The 24,380-nt window shown below is 36.1% G+C and overlaps 1 protein-coding gene across 11 annotated transcripts in view; it reads right to left on the bottom strand.

Moving 5' to 3' along the window:
• LOC124157279 (protein borderless) overlaps nucleotides 1–24,380 on the bottom strand; it is a 93,767-nt gene that overhangs the window by 7,987 nt on the left and 61,400 nt on the right. For 6 of the 11 annotated variants that reach the window (XM_046531873.1, XM_046531867.1, XM_046531871.1 and 3 more), the window contains exons 6-11: nucleotides 23,399–23,665; nucleotides 15,285–15,547; nucleotides 14,615–14,787; nucleotides 13,490–13,552; nucleotides 12,360–12,563; nucleotides 10,133–10,363 (exon numbers count right to left, since the gene is read on the bottom strand). In XM_046531873.1, the coding sequence (XP_046387829.1) occupies nucleotides 10,133–10,363; nucleotides 12,360–12,563; nucleotides 13,490–13,552; nucleotides 14,615–14,787; nucleotides 15,285–15,547; nucleotides 23,399–23,665 (1,201 nt within the window). Of the gene's footprint in view, nucleotides 1–1,982; nucleotides 2,431–6,240; nucleotides 6,600–8,923; nucleotides 9,082–10,132; nucleotides 10,364–12,359; nucleotides 12,564–13,489; nucleotides 13,553–14,614; nucleotides 14,788–15,284; nucleotides 15,548–23,398; nucleotides 23,666–24,380 lie in introns of those variants that run through there. The other 5 variants (XR_006864564.1, XR_006864563.1, XM_046531876.1 and 2 more) reach the window with 5 other exon arrangements.

The following is a 24,380-nucleotide window of genomic DNA, read 5'->3' as shown; positions in this document are numbered from 1 at the left end:
ATGGCAAGTCATTCAGTGATACCATCCAAATACGCAAGAGTGTGACCGTCCGGTCACACTCCAACATTGAGGCAAACAAGTTTTGCCGTGGGCACAGTGGCGGATACATATGTGGGGCGCGTGCTCCCCCCTTGCGGGTCCAATTGCACTGCCTTACATAGCCGAACCAAAATTATAACTTTTTTATATCATACGATAGCATTATTTTGTATATGTGTATAATCAGCTTAAATGAAACTCTAATACTTTGCATGCAACTTATTTTTCATTCTGATAAAGGTTCTCAAGAAATATTTTGCACCCCCTGCCCTTTGATTTTGATTCAGTATCCGCTACTGTCCCCACGGCGAGAATAACAAGTAAGTTATGTTAACGAGTAGGTATGTTTTTTAGTTGTCCTACTTGCCCTACTTGACTTGAGCTGTTGCCTTTGACAAATGACTACACACCCTCCTCCTCAATGCTTTTGTTTGCCGTTATTCGGTGAGATACTCTGCGAGAAGATGATGAGAGCAGGGGGTGTATTACGACTTGCCAGCCCATGTGGGGGGAGGGACAATAAGGTGATCAGTGAATAGTCAACAAGTACGAAAGCCCCAGAACGCGAGGAAAAACGAAAACAAATTCTAATGATACCATTTACGAAGATACCTTCTGACATAGCATACGACACTAATAGCTGGCTTCCAAAATGCCTTTTTTTAAGGCAAAAATGATGTCTCAGATCCAAAATCTTTGAGATTTGTATCCCCACGCAGTGGTGGATACAAATGTGGGGCACAGAGGGCATGTATCCTCCCCCCCCCCCTTGCGAGGCCACCTGCATTGCCTAACATAGCAGAACCACAATTGTAACTTTTATATATCATAATATAGCATTATCTTGTGTATAATCAGCTTAAATGAAACTTTCTCAAACTTTGCATGGGACTTATTTTTCATTCCCATAAAAGTCTCAATAATATTTTGCGCCCCCTCCTTGAGTTTTTCTGTATCCACTACTGCCTGGGCAGCATGACCAATGGGTGGGTCACAAATAACTTCCACATAGATTACCATTAATAGTAAAGACATACCAAGTTTTGTCTTAATTTCTCACCTCGCTAAAGGGTTACATGTGATAAATTATGATGAATATTGAATTTTCCATCACACAGCGGAGAGGCTGCAGTGGATCTACTGGTGAGTCACTCCTCAGCGAATGTGTATATGTATATCATAGAAATCCACATTTTTTATTTTTAAGCATTATTAGCAGTTAGCAGTAAATGGCAAAATAGAAAAATACTCGGTCACACAAGACTAAATGGCTATAAAAAGAAGTGCCTTCAACGCTTCCTAAAATGAAAGTATTGTTAATCAATGTCATTTCAACCAGTTTGCAAATAATCAAGACATATGCGCAAAATTTGGATATTGTCAAAAAACAGGAAATATGTTTGAAATAAGAAAATTGCATGGTTGGGCCTCTTCTTAATCTGTCACATAGATTTGAAATGTTTTACACATTTTAGTTACTAATCCTAAGATGTCATAATATTTCTTTAAGCATAAGATTGTTTCCTTCAATTATTGCATTTAAAATACATCATAATGATAGCAGATATGACTTAAACTTTGATTTCAATTGGTGTATCAGGACTTAAGTAAAATAAATAACTAAAGTAAAAACTGTCATAAGAACAATTGCTAACACTCAAAGTTTAAGTACCTATTTCTTTATTGGCAGTATTACAAGAGATAATAATGATGGAAAAATGTTTTTATATGGCATTGCTATACCAAGAAATGAAATAAATTTTTTACATCCTAAAATATTACCACTAATCAACAAGAAAATAATATCATATTAAAAATTTTTGAGGGGTGAGGATATATGTAGTTAAGAAACTGGTACATAACATGTTTGCTGTACAATATTTTCTCTTTCATACAACTTTGTATAAATTAAAAGAAATGAAAATCTTCCGGATCATAGTGTGTATGCTTGAAAATTATTACATCTTTAATGAATAAATATTCACCACCATCACTTAATTCAGTTACAAAACAATGAAGCAAAAACTAAAAATCAACATTCATTCACCAATCACAACTATTCATACATATTTTCAGGGTATATAACTGCTCTATTTTTAAACATAAAAAATTCAGCATCATCTATTCAAGTGTACTAACACTAAATGTATAATACCTATGTATTTTTATGGAAGTTTTATTGACGCTCTTGTTTACAAAAATATTTTATTTGGGATTATGTACAAGGGACTGGTTTTTAGTTCTTAACAAACATGCTGCTGTACAAAGAGTAACTGCAGAATTTTTAAAATTCCATTCATTAATTTTATGCAATTATATTCTTCTAGGAGTGTCTCAAATTTTGAAGCCATGCTGCTACATAAGATGATCGAGACTTCCCAACCACAGGTACTGTAAATAATTAACATAAATCTCTCAATAATGAATTATATACAAGAGTGGCTCAGAAGCAAATAATGAGAATCACCGCTATGCCATTGAGAGAGTGTTCGGATATGTCAAATCATGTGTTTTTAAATATGTACTGAAATATGTTCAGTGGTGAAGTATTTTGAGGAAAATTATTAGGAAGAAAAATAGTGATTCCTCTTAAATAGATTAATCAGTAAAATTTATTATTACATCTCTGAGCTGCCTAGAAAAAATTTTGTAATGGAATTGTATTATTTTACTTTACGTGCCAAACAAGACGTTGTATTTAAAATTATTAATTAAAACTGATTGGTTTACTTGCATAGCAGTAATTTTATTCCTGAGAAAATTACTCTTATTGAATTTAAAGTTATTCCAGTTTAAACATTGATATTTTAAAGCAATTTAATTTTTATTATCTGATATAACTGCAGCATTAGCAAACTCAATGATCTCCAAATTAATGCACGTGCTGCTGCCTACACCGAAAGCTGGTCAGCCTATGTAGCTGCCTACATTGGGAGTTCACAGTCAATCCACAATGGGAGAAGTCAATTACACCAAAATGCACTAATACACATTGGTTTAAATAACTCAGAATTATCTTTACTGTAGAGAAATTGCTGAATGTGGCTGACTAAAATTTTATAGTGGTAATAGGATTTTTAAAATTTTGAAAAAATTCTAGAAATGCTTAAAAAATTAAGTCTAGTTTAAAAACCAAATTTTCAGAGAAATTAGAGCTATGTGACAACGTAGGTTTCTGTGGTGTCGCGGTTCCAATGTCTCAATTCTTCCACTGCTACCATGTCGGTTGTTAATTAAAGAATATAGTTTCAGCAAAACTGTTGTCTTTAATCAACAACCGACATGGTAGTACCAGAAGAATGGAGGCATTAAAATTAGAGCTATAGCTGCAGGAAACCGCATTCACTAATTCACTAAGCGATAAGTTCCCGCATCAAGCTTTCACTGATTCCAACTGTTAAAAGAATATTTTTACCTTTAAGAAACAATAAGACTAATTAATATAAGACATAGGGTATACAAATTGGATTTTAAATAGACTCACAATATGTACATCATTTAGGAAAATAAAATTAGATATGTACTCGCTTAAAATCAATCCAAACATGCTTTCAAATCATACTGTCTTAAGGTACAAATTGCACAGTTTAGAAGAAGTTTAAAGCATGTAATAAGTATGTGTTCAATTTTTACAGATAAAATTCACAGATGTCAAAGAAAATCTTATACAAGCTTAACAGCATGTAGGTACTCAGCTCATACACTGAACTCACTCATGCCAGGCATGCATTTCTAATTATACTGACATCAAGGCTACAAACAAAAGCTTAGCTTGAATTCAAAGCATAAATCTTACAAAACTTTGGCATTTTTCTTTTCTGATATTCAAAAAGTGGAAGTAGCTTTATCATTCATCCCTCTACATTGCTAAATGGCCAGCTTTTTACTTTGGGAGGGAAAGCATGTTCCATCTTCCATGAATAACTTCAGTATTGTCCCAAGTTCACCACAAAAACCATTTTACGTATTACAATTTCTTATCAATGATTAATGACTGTAGTTCTGGGATAGGCTTTTCTATTATCTTTGGGTTATAACTTTTCCCAGTCAAAGTCACAACCCAAAGAGTGACTGTCTGATAGATGTCACTGATAGTGGAAAAGTCTACCAGAAGCCACCAATGATTTTCCACAGTTAGAAGATTCCAGTGGCAAATTTTGCAGTAAGCATGGGACAATATCTTGGCACAGTTGTCACAGAAGAAAGAAAAAAACATTGACCAACGGTGCTTAAAAAATAATAAAAAAGAAATCAATTTTAATATTCTGAGCTCTCCTAAGCCAAACGGAATCAGGTACTTTGTCTTCCAGTTGATAAGGCTTCAAAAACCACGTAGATATTATTGTATCCCTAGTCAGGGAATATTTAAAAACTTGTCAAGAGGATGAGGTAAGTTCAGGGGATTTTCAATTAACTTGAAAGAAAGTGTATTACATTTTACATTTAAAAATCATACACAAGGCGGTGGAAGAGTAATAGACCTCTCCAGCTGTTCCATACAGAGGTTCTGAGGTCCCAATTGAGTATCTCTGGATGGTCAATTTTAAAGCAATAGGCAAAATTTCATGTGATTACCTGAATTTCAGTCATTTTTAAACTATCAGGATTGTGCATGGAGCAAGAAATAAAAAATCAATATGGGCACATATGCATATAAATTATGAAACTTTTGAAGCAAATTTTTCTGGATTCATTAGCTGAGAACAGTATGAGACGCTATGAGAGGAAAGATGCCCATGACCCCATGCACGCAGCTAGGAATTAAGGCTCGGGGAGGTTTTATGCACAATTAATGCTGGGGGTATGAATTACTGGAGGTGCAGGTGCCCTCCCCTGAAAATTTTTAAGATAAATAAATGATTCAACATGGTGAGTTTTACGGCTTTCTGAGGGATATTTTAGTAATCCTCACCCTCATCTATAAGTACCTAATACATATTTATCCAATAAAGTAAAATGGATAAAATTTTAAAATTTCTCTGAGTTCTGGGGGGGCTTTATCCCCCAAAAGTCCCCATCGCTTCGCCACTGCTTGGCCCTGACTCCAGGCCCATAGCCTAGGGCGGGAAAGTTTTTGAGGGTCTCAGCTCCTAAATATTTTTCCCATGTAACAACTGCCCACCATCATCCGTTTAGGAAACAACTGGCCCAGGGGTGCAGTTTCTTTTGACAATTTAATGCTGAGGTCTGCCATCATTGTGCCACATTTGAAATTTTCTCAAAATCAGATGATATAAACCAAAACCACCGTTACCCCAAGGTTAAAAATTTCTTTGAAAGATCAGGTAAATTTTGAAAACAAATGTCCACGGAGAGCAAGCCAAATTATAGTTTTTCTGATTATAAAAAAATAGCATAATAAAACACAATGTAGACAACCCACATAACACCCAAGCACCCCAAATGCAAAGTTCTGGCTACACGTCTGCCTGACTCCAGACAGATAAGGAAAATGTGTGGTACTCATTAAGTGGGTCAGGTACAGTTCCAAGAGGAGACTAGTTGGAGCAAAAGCCCATTTCATCAAGCCAGCTGCTCACCATAAAATATTTAGAAAAATACCAAATAGGATATCTACATTGATTGCATTTATAAACATGAACTTCATCACAACTAAATCCTCATGTAAAAAAAGTTAAAAAATCAAGGAGAAATAATGATGGTGTGATCATAAGTAAGCCTATTTTTCTTAGACTTAATTCATTTTATGAAACATTTTACTGAAAATTTGACTTAAAAACAAGCATAGGGGCTTAGTTTAGTCTCAATAAAATGGCATAAGGCAAGGCTATAGCTGGACACCTGTTTCTCTGGATAGTTTGTAGCCATAAAATTTTTCGGGGGGTCTTTGTGGGAGAGGGCTAGTGCATTTCTGTGGGGGCAAAACCCAATATTATAGTATCTCTCAAGCATATCAGAGGAATTTTAACCCTTTGAACTCCATCAATCATTATGGCTTTACTTTCCAAGGGGGTTTCCATATTCCTTGGTAGCAGTTTCCCTTTGAAAAGCCACTATAAGCTCCTGAGTCTTGGTCTATCTCACACAAACTATCATGTGAACTTGTCAGGAACAGATCCACATACTCCATAGCCCTACAAATATCATTAATAGCATAAGATCCATGACAATATGCAGTCCATTGCCTGCATTCAACATTATATTTTAAACAGCACCAAACAGAATAATGGGCAAACTTACAAAGGTAAAACGAATGCAGGAAAACACTTCATGTCAGATGTCCTCACATTGCACCAACGTTTTCAGCAATGCCATGAAAACAGACTAGGATAAAGAGTTCATTGTGAGGGTAATTCACTATGTGATAAATGATGGACAATTGAGTACAAGAACACCATTTATAATAAGCAGTGAAGTCACATTCATCTTTCAATTTGAAAATGGCTTCAAGCTCGGACAATGCTTCAATCAAGCAGCTTTTGAGGTAACTGTATTATGAATGATTCTTCAACAACCATTTTGGTCATTTGTTTTCACAACACAGTGGTAGAAATGATGGCAGAGTTGAACTCCTCTCACACTGATACTTCAGGACCTGGCTGGTACCAAATTACAGAAAAGTTCTCCATTAGTGTTGTTTCAGAAAGATTATCTGAAGTGCCACCACAACCATATAAATATATTCATAGCCATCAAATTTTAGCCACTGAGTTAATAACTCAGCAGATTATAGCCATGAAAAGCACAATGGTTAAAGTAACCAGTGCTTTGTCCTCAACTTTGTTCCTTAAGTATCAGATGGATATGCAATAGTGTGCTGAAGTTGAATCAATTGAAATTTCCAATATTATTCACACTGCAAGTATTTCTATGCATATTCACAAGTACCTTCAAGGTACATAATGATTTTGCTAAGGAATTATAGACATGAATTGAGGTAACTATCCATTTCCCAAAATTTACTCTGGTATTATGGCCAGTAAAAGTTCTATGCACTGCGTTAAAAAATAAACTTAAAAAATCTAGAGTAGAGAACTCTTTGACCAAGATGTTTACCCTTGATTTTGATAATGTATGTAGGTACATATGTATATGCACTTCATTATGCTATCAGGACGTGAGGGAGTTTCTTCAGGGAGGAAGAGTAAGTTTGGTCCGTGGCAATTAGCAATTATTTCTTTGCTATTATCAATTTAACATTTCTGTATTGTACTGCATGATACAGCTTCCACAAATTACCGATAATGGTTAACTCCAAATTAATTCTATTAATTACATTGAGAGCTCCCAATCTAATTTTTTCACATTAAGATGTCAGTGAAAATAAATGCCATGATTTTTTGGAGCAGTTAGATTGAGCAACTAATTGGCAAGTGAATGCATAAGTCCAAAGTGCAATTGTCAATTAAAGCTGGGAGGAAAATATCTCTGCAACTGATTTTTCAATTTTCTTAGTGAATAATCTACGGAGAGGAGAATAGGAAACCCACCCTTGACCCACCGTGGGCTTGGTTAATAGCAGGGGCAGATTAAGGTCATTGTGTTAGGGGGGCGCAGTTGATTTCTTTCCACTGTGCCTCATTGAAATGCAATCCCTCTCAGTGATATAATGCCTCTAAGGTCTGATAAGCATGGACAGGTTCTTTTAGATATCCATAAACTATTATTAAAGATTTTTTGTTATCCTGGTCAAATAAAAAATTTAATAGGAGAGCCACCTTAAAGATTACCTTCTATCAGGTTTTCCAGAAATTATAGGGTAGACGGCCATATTTACCCCCTCGTTTCCCCTCTTAACTTTTTCCTACTAATGACAGATACATATATCCATCAGTAGATATCCTGACTGAGAATATGAATGATGCATATATCCAAGGTCTGAAGAGCAAATGGTCCTATCATATTTGGTATTAAGAACAACATACAACTATTACTGTGCAAGATACATATATTCTTCATCTCCAAACTTCGTTACACAAACTAAAACAACAGTAATGATAACAGGGCCGAATTAGAAATCTTGTCTATATTTTAAGTGATTGTAATTGATTGTGAGTGTGAGTGATTCTCCTATGCTAATAAAGGAGTAATGAATATATCCATCATTCTGTTTCCTCTTCCAAATGCAGCGGCTCTAGGTTTTGAGATCCAAGAGCAGTAGGAATCGGCCTTACTCTCGGAAACAAGGAGCTGGAATTCGAGCTTTTATTTGTACTGGGAATCTCATGGATCAACAGTCCAGGGACATCATTTTTCATTAAGTATTTTGCTGATTCAATACTTTTTACTGTTGAGAAAAACATTATATTGGAATTGATCTCGTCTTTTGGTGAGTGTTTACAAAAGTTGAGCGAATTTCTAACGGAAAAATTGTTATCGATGGTTGATCAGGGCCAAATGATATCCTTGCCATGATTTCAGCAAGAGAAAAATGAAATAACTGACCACAATTTGTCAAAATTTCTTAAGGTGCAGCAGGAGAGGTATTCAAGCACACAACATCACCAAAAACGAATCCACAAGTAAATGAGGCTGAGACAAGGAGTAACTTGATATTTAGGTAAAATATTTGGGGTTAAAATGAGAATAGGTTATTCTGAGAAAAACGTAGGTAAAGCAGGTGAATGAAATACCAGAAGAAATTCTTTGCGGGTATTATATGCTTGTGGTGGTGTGTACTTTTCAATTCATAAATAGGAGTTGTGATTGATAATGAGATTAACTGAGAAAATAATTTTCATCAAAGTCAAGGCAGGAAATGAGGTTAGCTGAGGATGAATGTGGAATGAAAACGTATTACAGCAGCTAATATTCCTGCACTGGAAATGGTTCATATGTTGATTAAATTAGTTAATATTGACGATAGGGTAAATGTTTAAATTTTTTACATGCTCATAAGGCACAAAGAATAATTGCCATGGCAAGACTTTATGATAAATCAATAAATGTACATGTATTTAGTTGAACCAGAGTACATATTAACAATTTCTTGACAATTCAAACCCCTACCGCTGGGAAGGTTGTATACCTCTGAATGGCTGAACTTAAGGTCCCCAGCAGTCCAAGATAATGGCGAGGCCCCTGAGAGGAGGAGGGGTAACAAAGGTAGAAGATTAGTGAGAGTATACCTTTGAGAGCATACTCTTTCGATGCCTTGAAAAATGGTCCATACTGAGAAACGTGAGGAGCCTGTTCCCACTCTGTTCAGTAAGCATGCATAGGGGAGATTCCTGCCATCTCGAAATGATTACACTGCCATTGGATAACAGTAGGGTTTACATATTAGCCTTAAATCATTCTTGTCCTAACCCTTATCATATTAACACTTGTTTTCCTTGATGCTCACTATTGCTGAAAACTATTGAAGAACAGGTTTTAAAGATATTTTCCTCACAACTTTGACTGGCATTAGGATTTCCTGTGTATGTATATATACATGATGTTTATTAATTTTATCCAGGCTTGGTTAAATACAGTCTCTTCCCTTAGACTTCTTTCAAATTGTTTCAATGAAAGAGATTAATACATCAGTTACATTGCAACATTTCTGCATTGAAATATATGGCAATCTTAGCATTGCTCATGCAAAATTCTGGCAATGAATTAGCACTGGCCTTTCAATTGTCAGCATGCTAATAAAATAAGCAATCATGATGCACTATAAAGAATTCTTACAAAAAATAGCTTTGAGATTCAATATTTATGCATTTTCATGCCAACTACTTCTAGTAGCTGGTTCTACTTTAATGCTGGTTTCTAAAAATACTATGGTAAAGAACAAAAAATATATCCTAATTGCTATAGAAAGTTTTTTTTATAAGAGCAGAGTTTACCTGAAAATATGATAATATAGATAATTCATTGCTTCAATTCTTTCAAATAAAATTGATAACTACAACCTAAATGAAATAATTTCATGTATTCCCAGCCTGCTATACCCAGTAACGTGTAAAGAGAAATCAACTGCTTTAAGATTAAGAAATGTTTATAGTAGCTCATTTTGACTAACTTAAACATGAAAAAGTTAAAACTCTGATTAAGTATCACCTCAAAGCGATACATTAATTAAAATTTCACGTGTTTTTAAAAAAACAACCATTAAAAAAGGAAAAAGATTTTCATCAAGTCTTACTCTTTCGATCCGAATTCTTTTGATGCCTCAAGAAGGCTCTTCTGCCAAAATATGATGCAACAGCTGCCAGGAGAAGGAAGGAGATTCCAACCAGGACACCAACCGTGATTGCTTTCATTCGTCTGTATGGAGGCACATGAAGTACAAAGCGAGAACTGGCTGACAGGGCATCACCTGGTCCAATTGCGACAACTTGAAAGTGGTATGTTTGGTCCTCATCAAGGCCTCGAACTAAAAGTTAGAAAAAAATCCATTAACTTGAAACATACCTTGTATTATCATAACACGCCTCCAAAAACAATTAAACTAAATGATTTAAAAAGAATAAAATAAAATAGCCATAATATCCACATAACTACCTAATTGCAAACTGGGTCTTTCAAAATGTTTTATTTTTTTGCCTCAACGTTTTAAAAGTAATATTTCCACTTAAATATTGTAAGAGTTAATGAGATGACAGAACTGCTGCTGCAAATAGCATATATATAATAATAACAAACACATATGTAATGGGGCTTCGACCCCACAAAAGAAATCAAAGTCATAGCAAGCAGTGCCAAGGTTTAACCCTTTCTTGCCGAACATTGCAAGGAAGCATTTTGTTGTATACTCCAATTTTTTTTATCCTTTGAAATTAATTTGGGTAGAGCCAACGAGCATTTTCATAAGCAGGAGACCTAGCGTTGGGTATAGTGGATTTTTTAATGCGAATGACCAGACAACAGCTATAGCTGGCATTGGGGAAGAGAATTAACCACTGGGGTAGCAATAATTGGATGCATTCAGCCCCTGCCCGAGACCCAACTAGGCAAAACCATAGAGCCACTCCTCATTTAAGTCTAACCCTACCACTCATTTAGGATCATCCTCGGTGCAGAAATCCATTATAAACTAGCTATATTTGTCATTAGATTTGGCAAGGAAACATTTTTTTTGTATGCTCCAATTTTTTTTTCCTATGAAATTAATTCTTTTTTCCTTCTGCGCATCAGTAATTTTTAAATGAAATTTCAGAGTTAGGCCTCGGGTACGATACAAGCGGCGGGCGGCGAGTGGCAAGCGGCGTGAAAGGCGCCGCTCTGAAATCGGGCCTCACTTAGTTGCGTGTAAATCCATTGAGGGTGGGTATGATATGTTTGAGCGGCGAGCGACAGTGAGCGGCGCCGCACAGTGACGCTCATGGTTCCAAGTCCAGACCGATTTCTTTTCCACTGCCGCTCGCCGCTCAGTAGATTCATCCTTCAGTGTAGTTGAAAATGTAAGCGGAGAAACATCAAAGTAGTGAGAATACAGCCAAACAAAGGAAGACTGAAGTTAGAAAAGGCGAGAAACCTGAGCGGTTAGAAAATTGCCGCTCGTATTGTAGCCACCGCTGCCGCTCACGTGCGCTCAGGTTGCCGCTCGCCGCTTGTATCGTACCGGAGGCCTTTTCATAACAGACTTATAGATTTAGTATTAGTACCTTGAGTTCACAAACTTCATTACATATTATCAAAGCTAGAAATCCATTGAAAACTCCGCAATACTTAAAATAATGTTAGCTATTCTTATAGAAGAGTAAATTATTGAAAATCAAAAGCAATAATTGGTAAAAAAAAACTGGTAAAGAAATTAGATGACTGTGAACTTGTTAGATAGAAATAGAGGGTCTTGTCCAATAACCTGTGGGGTAATGGCTGGGCGCCGTATTGAGTTAGGTCCCAAATCGGAGGGAGAATACCAGGGCAACTCCTTCCCAAAAAAGGAAAAGAAAGGACACAGAGGGGTTTAAAATATTCTTATTCTTCTCGTGGCACGGAAAACATTTTCCTATCATAGGCACCAGCAGGAAAGGGTTAAGGGGTTCACACCTCCTAACTTGTTTTGGATGCACAGTCTTAAAGGTGTATCCCCTTCAAATGAATCCCTCAGAATGCATTCCACCTCCATATGAACCCCTCCACCTCAATAAAATTATCCGCCTATGGCCTTAAAACAAATTACCGATTGGTGAAATATGATTTGTTGCTTTCCCGGCGAATTATGTGGGTAAACTGTTCTCGGGATTCCCAGTGGGTTAATTCTTTCATAACAGCCAACGTTTTAACACATGAAACATTGGCCATTATGAAAGAATTAATCCAGTAAGAATCCCGAGAAGAATTTACCCAAATTACCCATTGCCTACTTGCTTTCATGATGGAGCTATTCCAATTTAATTACGTCATCAAAAATAGCATTCCCTCACCTAAAAATGATGTATCTGCTGTTTCTGCTTTCCCAATTACATGTTCTTGTGATCCTTGAGCCCATCGAAGAGTATAGACTAGTTGCATAGGAACCTCATGTACACCTTCAGTGGTTGGCTCAGGAGGCTGCCATGATACCAAGTATCCCTCATTATGTACCGAGACAGTCACATTTTTTGGTGGCCCCATCACTTCTGAGAATCCTGGTGAAAGAAATTTAAATTTCCTCATGGTACTAATTGAGATTTATTTCTCTCCACCACATGGGCATGTATGTATGTACTTCACAAATACATACTTATCTGATGCATTCTGATACTGAATGCATGAGATGCTGATAAAGAATGCATTAACAGCAAAAAATTTTTGGCAAATATGCACAGAATATTATCAATTTACATTTAAAACAACCTTGCAATGGAAAAAATTCACCATAAACTCAAAAAGAAAACACAAGCAGATTTCAGGTGCTTTGTTTAGAAAAATTGACATTATCATAGGATGCTATCAACTTATATGAACTATTTATGTATTATTATTACAAATCAATTAAGAAAAACATGAATTTTCAAATATGTATTTAAATGTGATAACAAATAGCAATTTGATATGATGAGGAAAAAATAGCTGAGTACCACCCTATAAATTTTCGTGCAATGAAATAGCTCAAAACTGTCCGCTGTATACCAGTGGTGGGTTGCTCAGCATATATTAAGAACATGAAGAGACAGGAAATACCATACATACACAATATAATATATAAATAATAATTTATAATATTTATAGTATGTATTTAATTTATTTATAATATATTGCATCAATAAATGAGCATTCTAAAGTCATATAGCAGTTATTACCTAACCTATAAAGAGTACAGCCTTGTTTTAAGTTTCAATTTATTTATGTACATACATATATGCCTAATCATGAAGAATGATGGTTCATGAGGAGCAGCCTAAGTAATTTCTCTCATTGTTAATAGGGATAAAGTAAATATATCAAATGATTAAGGAAGAAAAATTTTTCAGTACAATGTAATAACTAAAACTAGGTGGGAAATACATATGCAAATTTATCTTCCAGGCATAACATGAAGGAAAGCAGGATACATTAAAAAACAAAAACTTACCAAACGGGCCTGAAAAGTCATTAAGAACTCTCTTGGATGTATTCCCTGAATGAGGAGAAATACCTGTGAAAAAATGGATAAAGGTTAATATCCCACCAAAAAGTCAAAAGATTTACAAGGAAGTGTGTACCCATAATATTATGGAATACTATGAGAAATCCTTCCTTAATTTTGTCAGCAAAATTTTACTTCCTATAATCTTTCACATGATGTACCTAATGCTTTTACAAGCATAATTGATAAATTTATGAGGATACAACCATACAAAAATCAAGGCAAAATAATACATTTTCAACATTTTTGTCATTAATAATATCCATTTAGTTCAGTTTTTCAAAGTTCCAAACAAATTAGTTTAATGGAACAGGAAACCAAGGTTACTAACCTCAAAATCCTCCAGGATTCTAAAAATCTTCTAGGATTATAATCCTCAAGAAATATAATCCCTGAGGAGTTTGAGGTTAGTAGCCAAACAACTGATCTTTAAAACATATGCATGCATTATAATAAACTTTGAAAAATCAAAAAGCAGTTAATCACTGTGTAGGTTAGCATTAAGTTCAGAAGAAAATATCCATGCAACATCCATGATTAGTAAGTCAAAAAATCCCAACCTCCTCCAAGAAGGAGCCCATAATATTAAAAAGTCTACAGTCAACAAAGAGGTTTGTATGTTAGTTGTGGTCAATTTTGGTTTGTGCCAATAAGTTTGCAGACAGAAATCAAAATTGAGTTGCTGATGAGCAGTATCAACATCAAGGCACCCCATCAAATAGATAATGGTTTTCAAAACTGATCACAGCTGAAAACCAAGGTATCATACTTCAACACAGGTGTGAATTTAAGTAGTCCAGGGGGCTTGTCCCTCCCCGCAGATGAGGAAGGAGTTAAATACCATTATATGATAACTAAAACCTAACCTAACAATGATATCGTCCCACCCCTTCCCAAAATATATAATCAATGTTCACCAATGTAACATGGGAGTAACACACAAAATTAATTTAGCCTAAAAGGGAAACAAAAAAAAGTGGCATCAAAAGATATGTTACTATAAATAATGAGAAAAAGTAAAAAAAAGATAAGATGATTAAATTGCATGGGATAATATCCAGCATAAATCACCTTTCGTTCTCACTCTGATGGCCTTGCTGAACATGCCGTCTCCATGCACATCTTGGCTGAGAACCATCAAATCATACATGGTTCCAGGGTTTAAATTAGAAACAACAGCCTCCCGAGTCCCCATGGAAAGGATTTTCAAGGTTTTCCACTCAGATGAATCTTCACGTCGATACCTGAAACAAAGGAGAGAAAACATTTCACCTAGTGTTTCCATGGAAGGCATAATACATATCTACTCATGGAACTACAAATATATGTATTTGCACATGCATATTTTTTCGAAAGTTCCTTTTCAATGAAGACTACTTTTTTGCACAAACTAAATCCAGGGATAAAAATACAAAATTATTGTCAATTTCACCCATTAGTTAGGTACCAACATATATTACAAGAGAAAAAGGTAATATATTTTGAGCTGCTGCTATCAGAATGAGAGAAAAACAATTTCCTTTCCAAAATTTTGAATTGTATCTCCTAAAGCCAATTAAAATAGTAATTATGTAATTATCTCCAAAATCATTTTTTTGGTTGGGTCAATGATATTAATCCAAAGCTGCTAATAAATTATGCACAGCAAGCTAAAATGGGAAAATAAATATTTCCAAAGAACACCGTCAGAAAGTAGACTCGGATAATTCTCAAAGATCTCAGACATGTCAGTTCCACTTACCACACACTGTACTCCTGCTTTGGTTTCCTGTAGCCTGGAACCCATCTTAGAGATATGGTTGTAAGGGTGCTATTGGCTGTCAAGTTATATGGAGCCCTGGGAGCAACATTTTCTATCATAAGCTCAGCCTCTGCAATGATCGTGGATGCCTCGTTGCTTGCCACACACTGGTAAAATCCTCTGTCCTCCTTCTGGACATTCACGATGGTAAGGTTTCCTCCAGAAATCGATGACCTTGAGTGAGGAATAAGGGCTCCATCCTTCTGAAGTAGACCATGAAGATCAAGCCCATGATGTGAGCAGGCATAGTAAAATGAAACAAGGTCCCCTCATAAAATATCTGCCTTGGTAGCTGAGCATGAAGTCTTTTTTCTCCAACAATAATGAGAAGAACATTTTTTAATGACACTATATACATAGTTTTCTGTACCATAAATGGCAAACTATGCTCCCAGAAAATAAATGTGGGTAGTGATTTTACTTTTGAGAAGTGATCAAAGCATGCAGTTTGGCAAACAAAGAGATGCAAGTTAATATGAAAATTCATTCCAAGGATTCAATAACGTCATATTTTTAAGAGTATAATTTTAACAAATCAGAAGCAAACCCCCTATCTAGTGGTGCAAAAACAATTATAACTATAGTTGGAATTTAAGAATATATTCTTAAATTCCAATTCCTCATGCAAATAATAATATTGAAAGCAATAGGTAGGTCCCAATATAGTAGACATAGGGTTGAAAAAGAAATAATGTTCACAACGCAGATTAAGCATTACAATATTTCAAGATGCTTTACTCTACTCTGAAGACTCAAGACAGCTCAGGAGTTAGTGTATGCATCAATCCCTGTTGTAATGATACTGTATGGTTATTTATCTTCAATAAGAAAATAGAATAATATACCATATTTCTCCGAATACATTCCCCCCCTAATTTTGAGGCTTCAGCTTTGGGAAAATTTTAAGAAATGCATTTGAATATACTATGTAGTCCCCCCTTTAGCCTTACCGTGGGTATCTTTGGAAAAAAGGGGGGACTATATTCAGATAAATACAGTACATTAAAGAAAAATACAGTTCATGTGAAATAAATGGATTGAGACTGAAATATCTTGATGGTACCACATTTGCATGAAGTATAACAGCACGAAGAACTTTGATAAACTGATGTAGATCTTCACAGTTCCCTAAGAAATTCCATAAAATTATCTACAAAATTACTATTAAAAATATCATGAGAAACGGCAACCAAATGACGTAAAACAGTCAAAAAGGTGTAAAACACATAAATTTTCTCCTACTTTTCTTGATATGGACAGAAAAATTGTTCTGTTATTGTATTTTATAAATGAATAGATGTCCAAATATTCCAGATATTGAGCATCCTGATGACATGGGACAATTTGGACCTTTGTATCCAGGGATGCCGTCTTACAAAACATATTGGGGGGGCCCAAACTGGGGATCTTGCCCCAGGAAATTTTATAAATACCTAGTGAGTTTGAAGTTTTTCAAGCATTTTAGAAGAGTCATATGATAAACATTAGAACCTCAATGACTCGAATATCAATATCTGGACACTCCGGGGAAAATCGACAAGCCTGACACATTTTTTCCTCACACCCATAATGAATTTTTTAGGGGGCTCGGGCCACTGTTTGTATCTATGAACCAACTCAACCAGGTGAAATCCTGAGAAAGATGCATTGAATAAACTGAGAAAGCATTGGATCTAATTTTGTGTGTGCTATCGTCAATAATTTTGGACAGGAATATTAAGTCTGAGGACCATCTGTCATTCTGAATGAGGTTCTTCCTATACCCTCCTTCCATAAAGTAAGTTAAATTTATAATTAACTCGTAAATATTTCATAAAGAGAATTTATGGCTAACAACATGATGATCATGTATCTGAAGACCAAAAATGCACAAAAATATTGAATGCAGCAAGTAGAAAGGTTCGTACTATATTACTGCCAGAGCACATATGAGCAGTCCTATTGTGCATGCTATACTTGGGAAGTGCAAAAAAAATACACAGCACCAGTAGTTTAATGGGTTGTGAAAAACTTCACACCATATGTACAGAAGTTCATTAAGGAAGGAAAGTGCTCTGAAAAGCATTTCACAAAGTAGGGGTCAGCCATGGCAACCAATAACCTTAAAAAGTGTTACATGACTTCTCCTTGCCTAAACACTCACCCCACATACGCATCAGTGGAATCTCAAAACCAGGCCCTGCCAGCACAACTCAATGGTTACAGACTTATGCTCACATCTCGGCATTCTGTTGAAGCATTTGACTCTCACACACACTCATACATTAAACCCAGAGATTGGCAGTGATAGGCAAGGGTAGAGCTCACCTCAGACTGAGCCAAGGACATGTGAGTTTTCATTCTTCTATGGTAGGAGATTTATTTGTTTCCAAGGGCCACGTACATTTAGCACTTTGGTGGTTTTTGTTTTGGAGTGTATGAAGGCTTCAAACGAGGTAGAACCTGGGACCCTCAGGTCAGCAGGCTCCAACCACTAAGCTTCCTTACTCTCCACAACTATCTCAACATTTCATGTTCAACAGTACATATTTTTAAATTCCTGTATTTTCCAAATACATAAGGTGGAAATTCTCATTCATATACCTTCTCTCAAAATGTAAGGGTTGAGGCACTTCACTCATTTCCCTAATGAGCCACCAATGGGTTAAAAAAGCTAATTATAAAAAGAGAAATTTGCAATGAATTGAAGAGGAACTTTAATAGCCAAAAATCATTATTTCAGGAAATTCATGCATTTGTACCAAAAATCATGCAAATATATAAGTAGCCATGAAAATAATGAATGCAAATTCATGCAAATAATAAAGGAGAGTATTACTTAACCATCCACTTCATCCACCTATTGACCAGCTGATTGACATTTCAAGATGAAGATAGAATTTGCTTCCACGGCAAGAGACTGCAAGTTACAACTGAATCAAAACCTATCTAAGCTGACTAAAGAAGGGTGTATCATGTGGCATGACTGAAATCCCAAGCAGCAATGTTCAAAGAGATGCCTGTTCCCAAGAACACAAATATATTTTTATAAAATGTTAATTTTCCTTTGAAAGAGTCAGGAAATGTTTGGGTTGTCCAACTTTCTTTCCCCATAAAGTAGAGAAGGGACTGGTAAATGGTGACAAGTACTCAAGGAAAGGAAATATGAAAATGCATCTCCTCGAGGTATGGGATGAGAAACACTTCATGCAGCTAAGCAATCACCAATGTATAAGTGGTTGCCCTCTATTAAGTGCAAATGGCTTCTTGGTCAGAGGGAATAAGTTGATATACAAGAACAGGGCACTCTCCTGCCCTTGCAGGGCTGAACTCCTCCAAAATAGCAGACGAACCAGTATTGGCCAACAGTATGAAGATGGAGGAAGCCAGCCAAAGAAACTAATCCATTGAAGACCCTTTTGGGTATCTAGCCATTAGCAGTCTTAAAGTACCTACCTAAATATGGTCACTGAGTAGTGAACAAACTTGAAGCTGCAGTAATGTGTTTGAGGTGGAGGAGGATTACAATTACTGGGTGGACTGACAGAAAAACTGAAGGTCCAGTACGAAATGAAGTCCGTACAGGAAAAGAAATATTGGAAAAAATTTAAAGAAGAAATTCAAAGCTCATCGGACACTTGCTAGAGTAGGAAAACTTTTACAGAATATTATAGAAAGAAAACTTCTTGACTTTCTAAGCTGAGAGATGGTAAATAATTTTGAAATTGATGTTACACATTCTGGTTTGATTATCTATATTGTAATGGTTCAGACCCAATTACGAAGTGCATTATACGAGGCGCATTCATTTCCCTTTTACCCACTCCATTCAACAGAACTTTCCCAAAAACCCCCCCCCCCCAGACCGCGGCCCGTGGAGGAAAGCGTGAATGAGTAAGTGGGGATGAATGTGGTTATGTCGATTATGTAAGGTTGTGTGTGTGGGAGGAGGGGAACTCGGGTTTTTCCCATGAATAGCGTGTTCCTCCTCCTTTTTTCTTGTGCGTTACCCCACCCCAAGTTGGTGGATTAAAAAAAGGTTGTGCGCGTGGAAGAAGCAGATAATTTTGGAGTGAATGTCGGGCGGAGCCCATGCCCGAATTTGGGTGCGACACACGGCAGAGAGAAGACGAGGGGCCTAACAAATTACGATTACTACTGATTGGTCTGAAATAAGAGACCCCCCCCTGTGCGAAGGAGCAAGGACCAGCTGAAGAGGACGCATTACCTCCATTACGGATGCAGCTTCCTCCAACAAGGGAGAGAGGAGTGTGCAGCAAATGGAACAAGAGTTTGTTGGATCCCACCTGGTCTAACCACGGACAACGATAAAGTAAGATCGCAACTATTCCCCCCCCCCCCAAAAGCCCCCTCTTGTCTTCTGCCAAGTGTCAAGACAGACAGTCATGAAATGCACCCGTTACTCAGTGAAAGTGAAATTAATCACCAGAGTAAAATTAACATTCGTTGGGATGGACTTTCATTTACCTCCCCTGTCAAGAAATAATTGAAAAGTGTATCATTATTTACGTGTTCACAACCGAACTATATTTTGTTGTTATCATTTGCTATTCCGATTTTCATCTTGAAAATCAAGTTATATTGTTGTGTTTTTTTTTTAATCATTGATGTTTCATAAATTGCTCTCACCAATTCATACTTCACTAGTTTATAAGAGGGTTTCTTTTGTTTTGTCACATGCAATCTTATTGTTTGAATTATATTTTGTTTCGCTGAAAGTGTTGAGTAAGTGTTTTGTTTTAATTCCTTCATGGGTCATCTTAAGGAAAAATATCCCTCGCCACTCCTTTTGCCCCGTTCGTTTTTCTTTCCGTGAATGCGTTGTGGAAGAGTGCATAAGTGCCCGAACGTAACCCATCAGGTTGAATCGGGAACCCCCCACCCGCAATTATTTCCAAAGAAGAGGAATATTTTTAATTTATGTGAATTGTACAAAGAGAGTGGCATAGGTTTGTTCCGTAGGTCCCATGCGGGAGGGATCCACGCGGATTTATATATTTTCTTTTGTTTTTGTGCGACATCTCCCCCTGGTTCTATTTTGGTATCCGGGCGAGCCAGGGGTGGGATGCCACAATATGTATATATGTTTCTCATGTAATATGAATTCATGTAGTTCGCATACAGTCCTGTATCAATAACGTAACCATACACAAAAACCAAACAGCCTCACGGCTACTCTATCTAGATGTCAAATAAGAAGGGATCTATCTAAAACATTAATGGGTTCTCACCATGTGAATACCCTAAGCCTTGTAAACAGATGACAGCTACAGTAATGAAATCAAAATGTGTTGAAATCACTCAAGCAAAACCTGTAAATGCTGGTAACAAAAATATGTTAGAGGGATGTTAACATTTGAAATACAAACACCTAAAAAGCAAATTTGCTATAGTAATCAGCTGAATCTTCCTAACTAAAAATGAGTCATAACAGTTTCATGAAATAAATGTCATAACCCAACAATACACTACAATACTCAACTACCAAGGCATTGTATCATTCACTACACTAATATTTACAACTCATTACTAATACGGTATGCATGTATATACAAATATATATTTACATTGTACATGAAAATGGTTGCTAAATGGCTAATTCTATCAACCTTCAAATAGTTAGCATGTTTAAAATACTACACTAGAGTGCATATTGTATTTGATACTTGAGGGAGGGGCCAAATTTTATATGCACTATACTGCCATTCCTAACCTTAATATCACATTAAAATGAAGCTAATGGTTTTTAGAATGATGTCATTATAGAATGGAGTAAAATATTTGAAAATTTCACATGAAAGAACACATAAATGCAATATTTTTTTCTTTTCATTCTATCATCATGCTTGCGGTGTGAATAATATGGAAAACAAGTTTAAAATGGAATGAAATACTTGCACTAATAAAAAAAAAACCCTACATGAAGTAATTCATCCTGCATTAATTACTTAACATGTACTTTCAAAACACAGTCAATGTACAATTCTACATGTGATATGAAAAATATGTTTCCCAAAAATTTCTACATCACTGGACTCTTACTAAAAGTTTCATCATCTATATAAGTGATATCCCAGAAACTCGCCATACACTTCAGAAATACTAATCCACTCCAGTCATCCAACATGCAACATGATCTTGATTTATATATACAGCAACGTAATAGAGAAGCTTTTGCAAACTTCACAAGGAAATTGACACTGATATCATGCCTATACACTAAGATAAAAGAAACACAGCCATGAAATATCGATTCACAATGAACCAACAAGAAAAAACTTAATACACTTCCACAGGATTACACAACTATGGTTTCATCAAACTGTCAACACTATTAGATGATGAACATGGATCTTGAGTTGAGGGTTCAACAAAATCATAGTTGCCCTGTAAATCATCTCATGGAAGTTAATTTAGTTTATTTCTTGTTGTTTCAAAATGCATAATAGATTACACGAAGTTATGCCTATCTAATTTATGAAATATGGAGTTTAATTACCAAACAGTGGCAAAGCTAAGAGAATAAAAGAGGGTATTCAGGTCTTTGGTACCCTGAAAAATAATCCATACTCTGGATGAGGATGTAAAATAATGCAGTACATACAGCTTGAATTTTATACTTTGCCTTACTCCCCAATTACCGTATTTCTCCTAATATAGTCCCCCCCCCCTTAATTTTGAGGCTTCAGTTTCAGGAAAATTTAAAAAATGCATTTGAATCTAGTCCCCCTTAACTTTTTTCATGGGCATTTTTGGAAAAAAAGGGGGACTATATTCTGATAAATATGGTAGTTCATCATCTGTGAAACTTTTTCATAACTCTTGAATTATTCAATACTTATTATCAATACTTATATGTACCAGCCATCTCCCCATCTCTGACTCATTCACCCAGACTCCAAAATTTTCAAGATAATAGAATCTCGGAGCGCAAGAAATAATTTGAATTGGATGTTGAGTCTGCAGCAGAAAGTGGGCATTTGAATATGAGCCATTCAATTATATGGGAGTCTGCTGGTAGACAGGCTTCCAAACCTCCAATCAAAACAAAGCAATATGCTGCATGGAAATTGTGGTAAAATTGTTTGCCAACTTTTTTGGAAATATAAAATAGATGACTTAGCCTGAATACAAAACAAAAGAGTGTTAATGGCATGAATTTGGGTATTCTCTGCCTCTCAGATTAATATCTAGCTTCACCACTGCTAAAGAGAGTAAAAATGAATGATTACAAGTTTATAATCAACAGCAAACTCCCGATTATCCGGCTGCGGTATATCCATGTTGCGGATTATTCATGCATGATTTTCACTCCCACTCAATATTTTCCGTGACCTTTATAGAAAAATAAAATCAGACGCAAAATCACCGAAATTACAGCATTAATGCTAGGATACACGGGGTTTATTATTTCTGTTAGAATCCCCTTCGTAAAACAGAAATGATTGCGTGCTATCTGTATTCACAGGGGCATCATGTTCCTGTTTTCCAAGCCTCGCAGCACGTGACCATGCTCCGTGATCATGGACATATGTCCTGCAGCAGTTGCAACCCGGGCAACTAGTGCGAGACGCGACTACGTGGCGTGGTGCCTGACAGTGTAGTTTCCGATGTTGAACAGTGGTTTTGAAGCATTTGTGCAAAACACTTTTCTGTATCCGTGATCACACATCCACGGATGTGTGGTTTTTGAAACCACGCCTTACATGGAGCATTAATAATATGAGTACAACCATGTTATCGCCACTAAAATGATAGCGTACTGGTGAAGAAAGCTCTCAACGAGTCCGGGAAGCAATCTAGAATAACAGAATAACGGCATAAATAATAATAAATAATAATAATATATTGCTTGTTTTACGTAAATTATGTGCATTAAAAGACATTAAAGTGAAAGTTTGGGTTATCCCTGTTTTCCGATTATTTGTGCCGTGTCTCCCCATCATTAGCCCGGATAATCAGGAGTGTACTGTACATATGTTTATGGAAAAAAGTAATCAATTTCAGGCATTAAATTTTCATTCCAATGATTTCATCTACAGTTTATTACGAACCCTTGTCCAAGAAATTGCTGGTTTTCCGGTAGATGGAGGAGGTACACCAAGCTCAGCATCAGCAGTTAAAGCTGACTCATCAACATCATGTCTTGCATCACAGGGCATACTTAAAGTCTCCCCAACCTTTCTCACGTACAAATTGTTTGGCTTGATGATAAACACTGGTGGCCTTGTAATCAACACTCTCATTGGTTGAGATGGACCCTCAGTTCCAAGTTCATTATATGGTATGCAAGTGTACATTCCTCCATGAGAACCATCTACCTATTGGAATAACAATTTCAGATTAAATCATGCCAAAAGAAAGCATAAAAACTTTTATTGAAATAATGCTAGCAATTTAAAGAATTTAATGATTTATGCACAATAAAAAAAGCACGAACATCAGCTGATGCAAACATTGCAAATTCATTTTATTAAATGGTGCTTTAAAATGCTAAATCCATTCAATTAGAGAATTAATGGCTTGAATCCCAAATTAGATTTCCCAAAAATAACATTAAAAAGTATGACCCATTTATTAAAAGGCTAGGGATGCTGCAATAATGGGTGCAGAAGATACTTGGCATGTAAAATATTAAAGCGTACATCCAAAATTAGTGCCCTAAAAAATTTGTATATTGCAAGCCAGTAAAGGAATTCTCTGGCAAGCCCACAAGTAAGAGAACAGGTGGCTCCTGTATTGGCATTTAAATCCCACTCACTCAGTGATTTGACCAAAAGAGTTTGGATAGTTGAGTGTTTAGCTCACCCCAGACTAAGCCATGGGGAAGTGAATGCTACTAAACATTAAGTTAGGATAAGGGGGCCAGCACTTTCCCACTGCCACTTTGCACCATGAGGGTGTCCAAAGGCTTCAACCAAAATTTGTGCCCGGAAATCTTTGATCAGTAGCCAAGTGCTCCACCCACTTGTCAACAGTTATTAAAATCTACACTTACATTGCATATTTTACAAGGCATATTCATTTGTCATTTCA

The sequence above is a fragment of the Ischnura elegans genome, chromosome 4, assembly GCF_921293095.1.
Source record: "Ischnura elegans chromosome 4, ioIscEleg1.1, whole genome shotgun sequence".
NCBI lineage: Eukaryota > Metazoa > Arthropoda > Insecta > Odonata > Coenagrionidae > Ischnura > Ischnura elegans.
The sequence above is the reverse complement of the archived record's forward strand: the minus strand, read 5'-3'. Positions and strand labels throughout refer to the sequence as shown.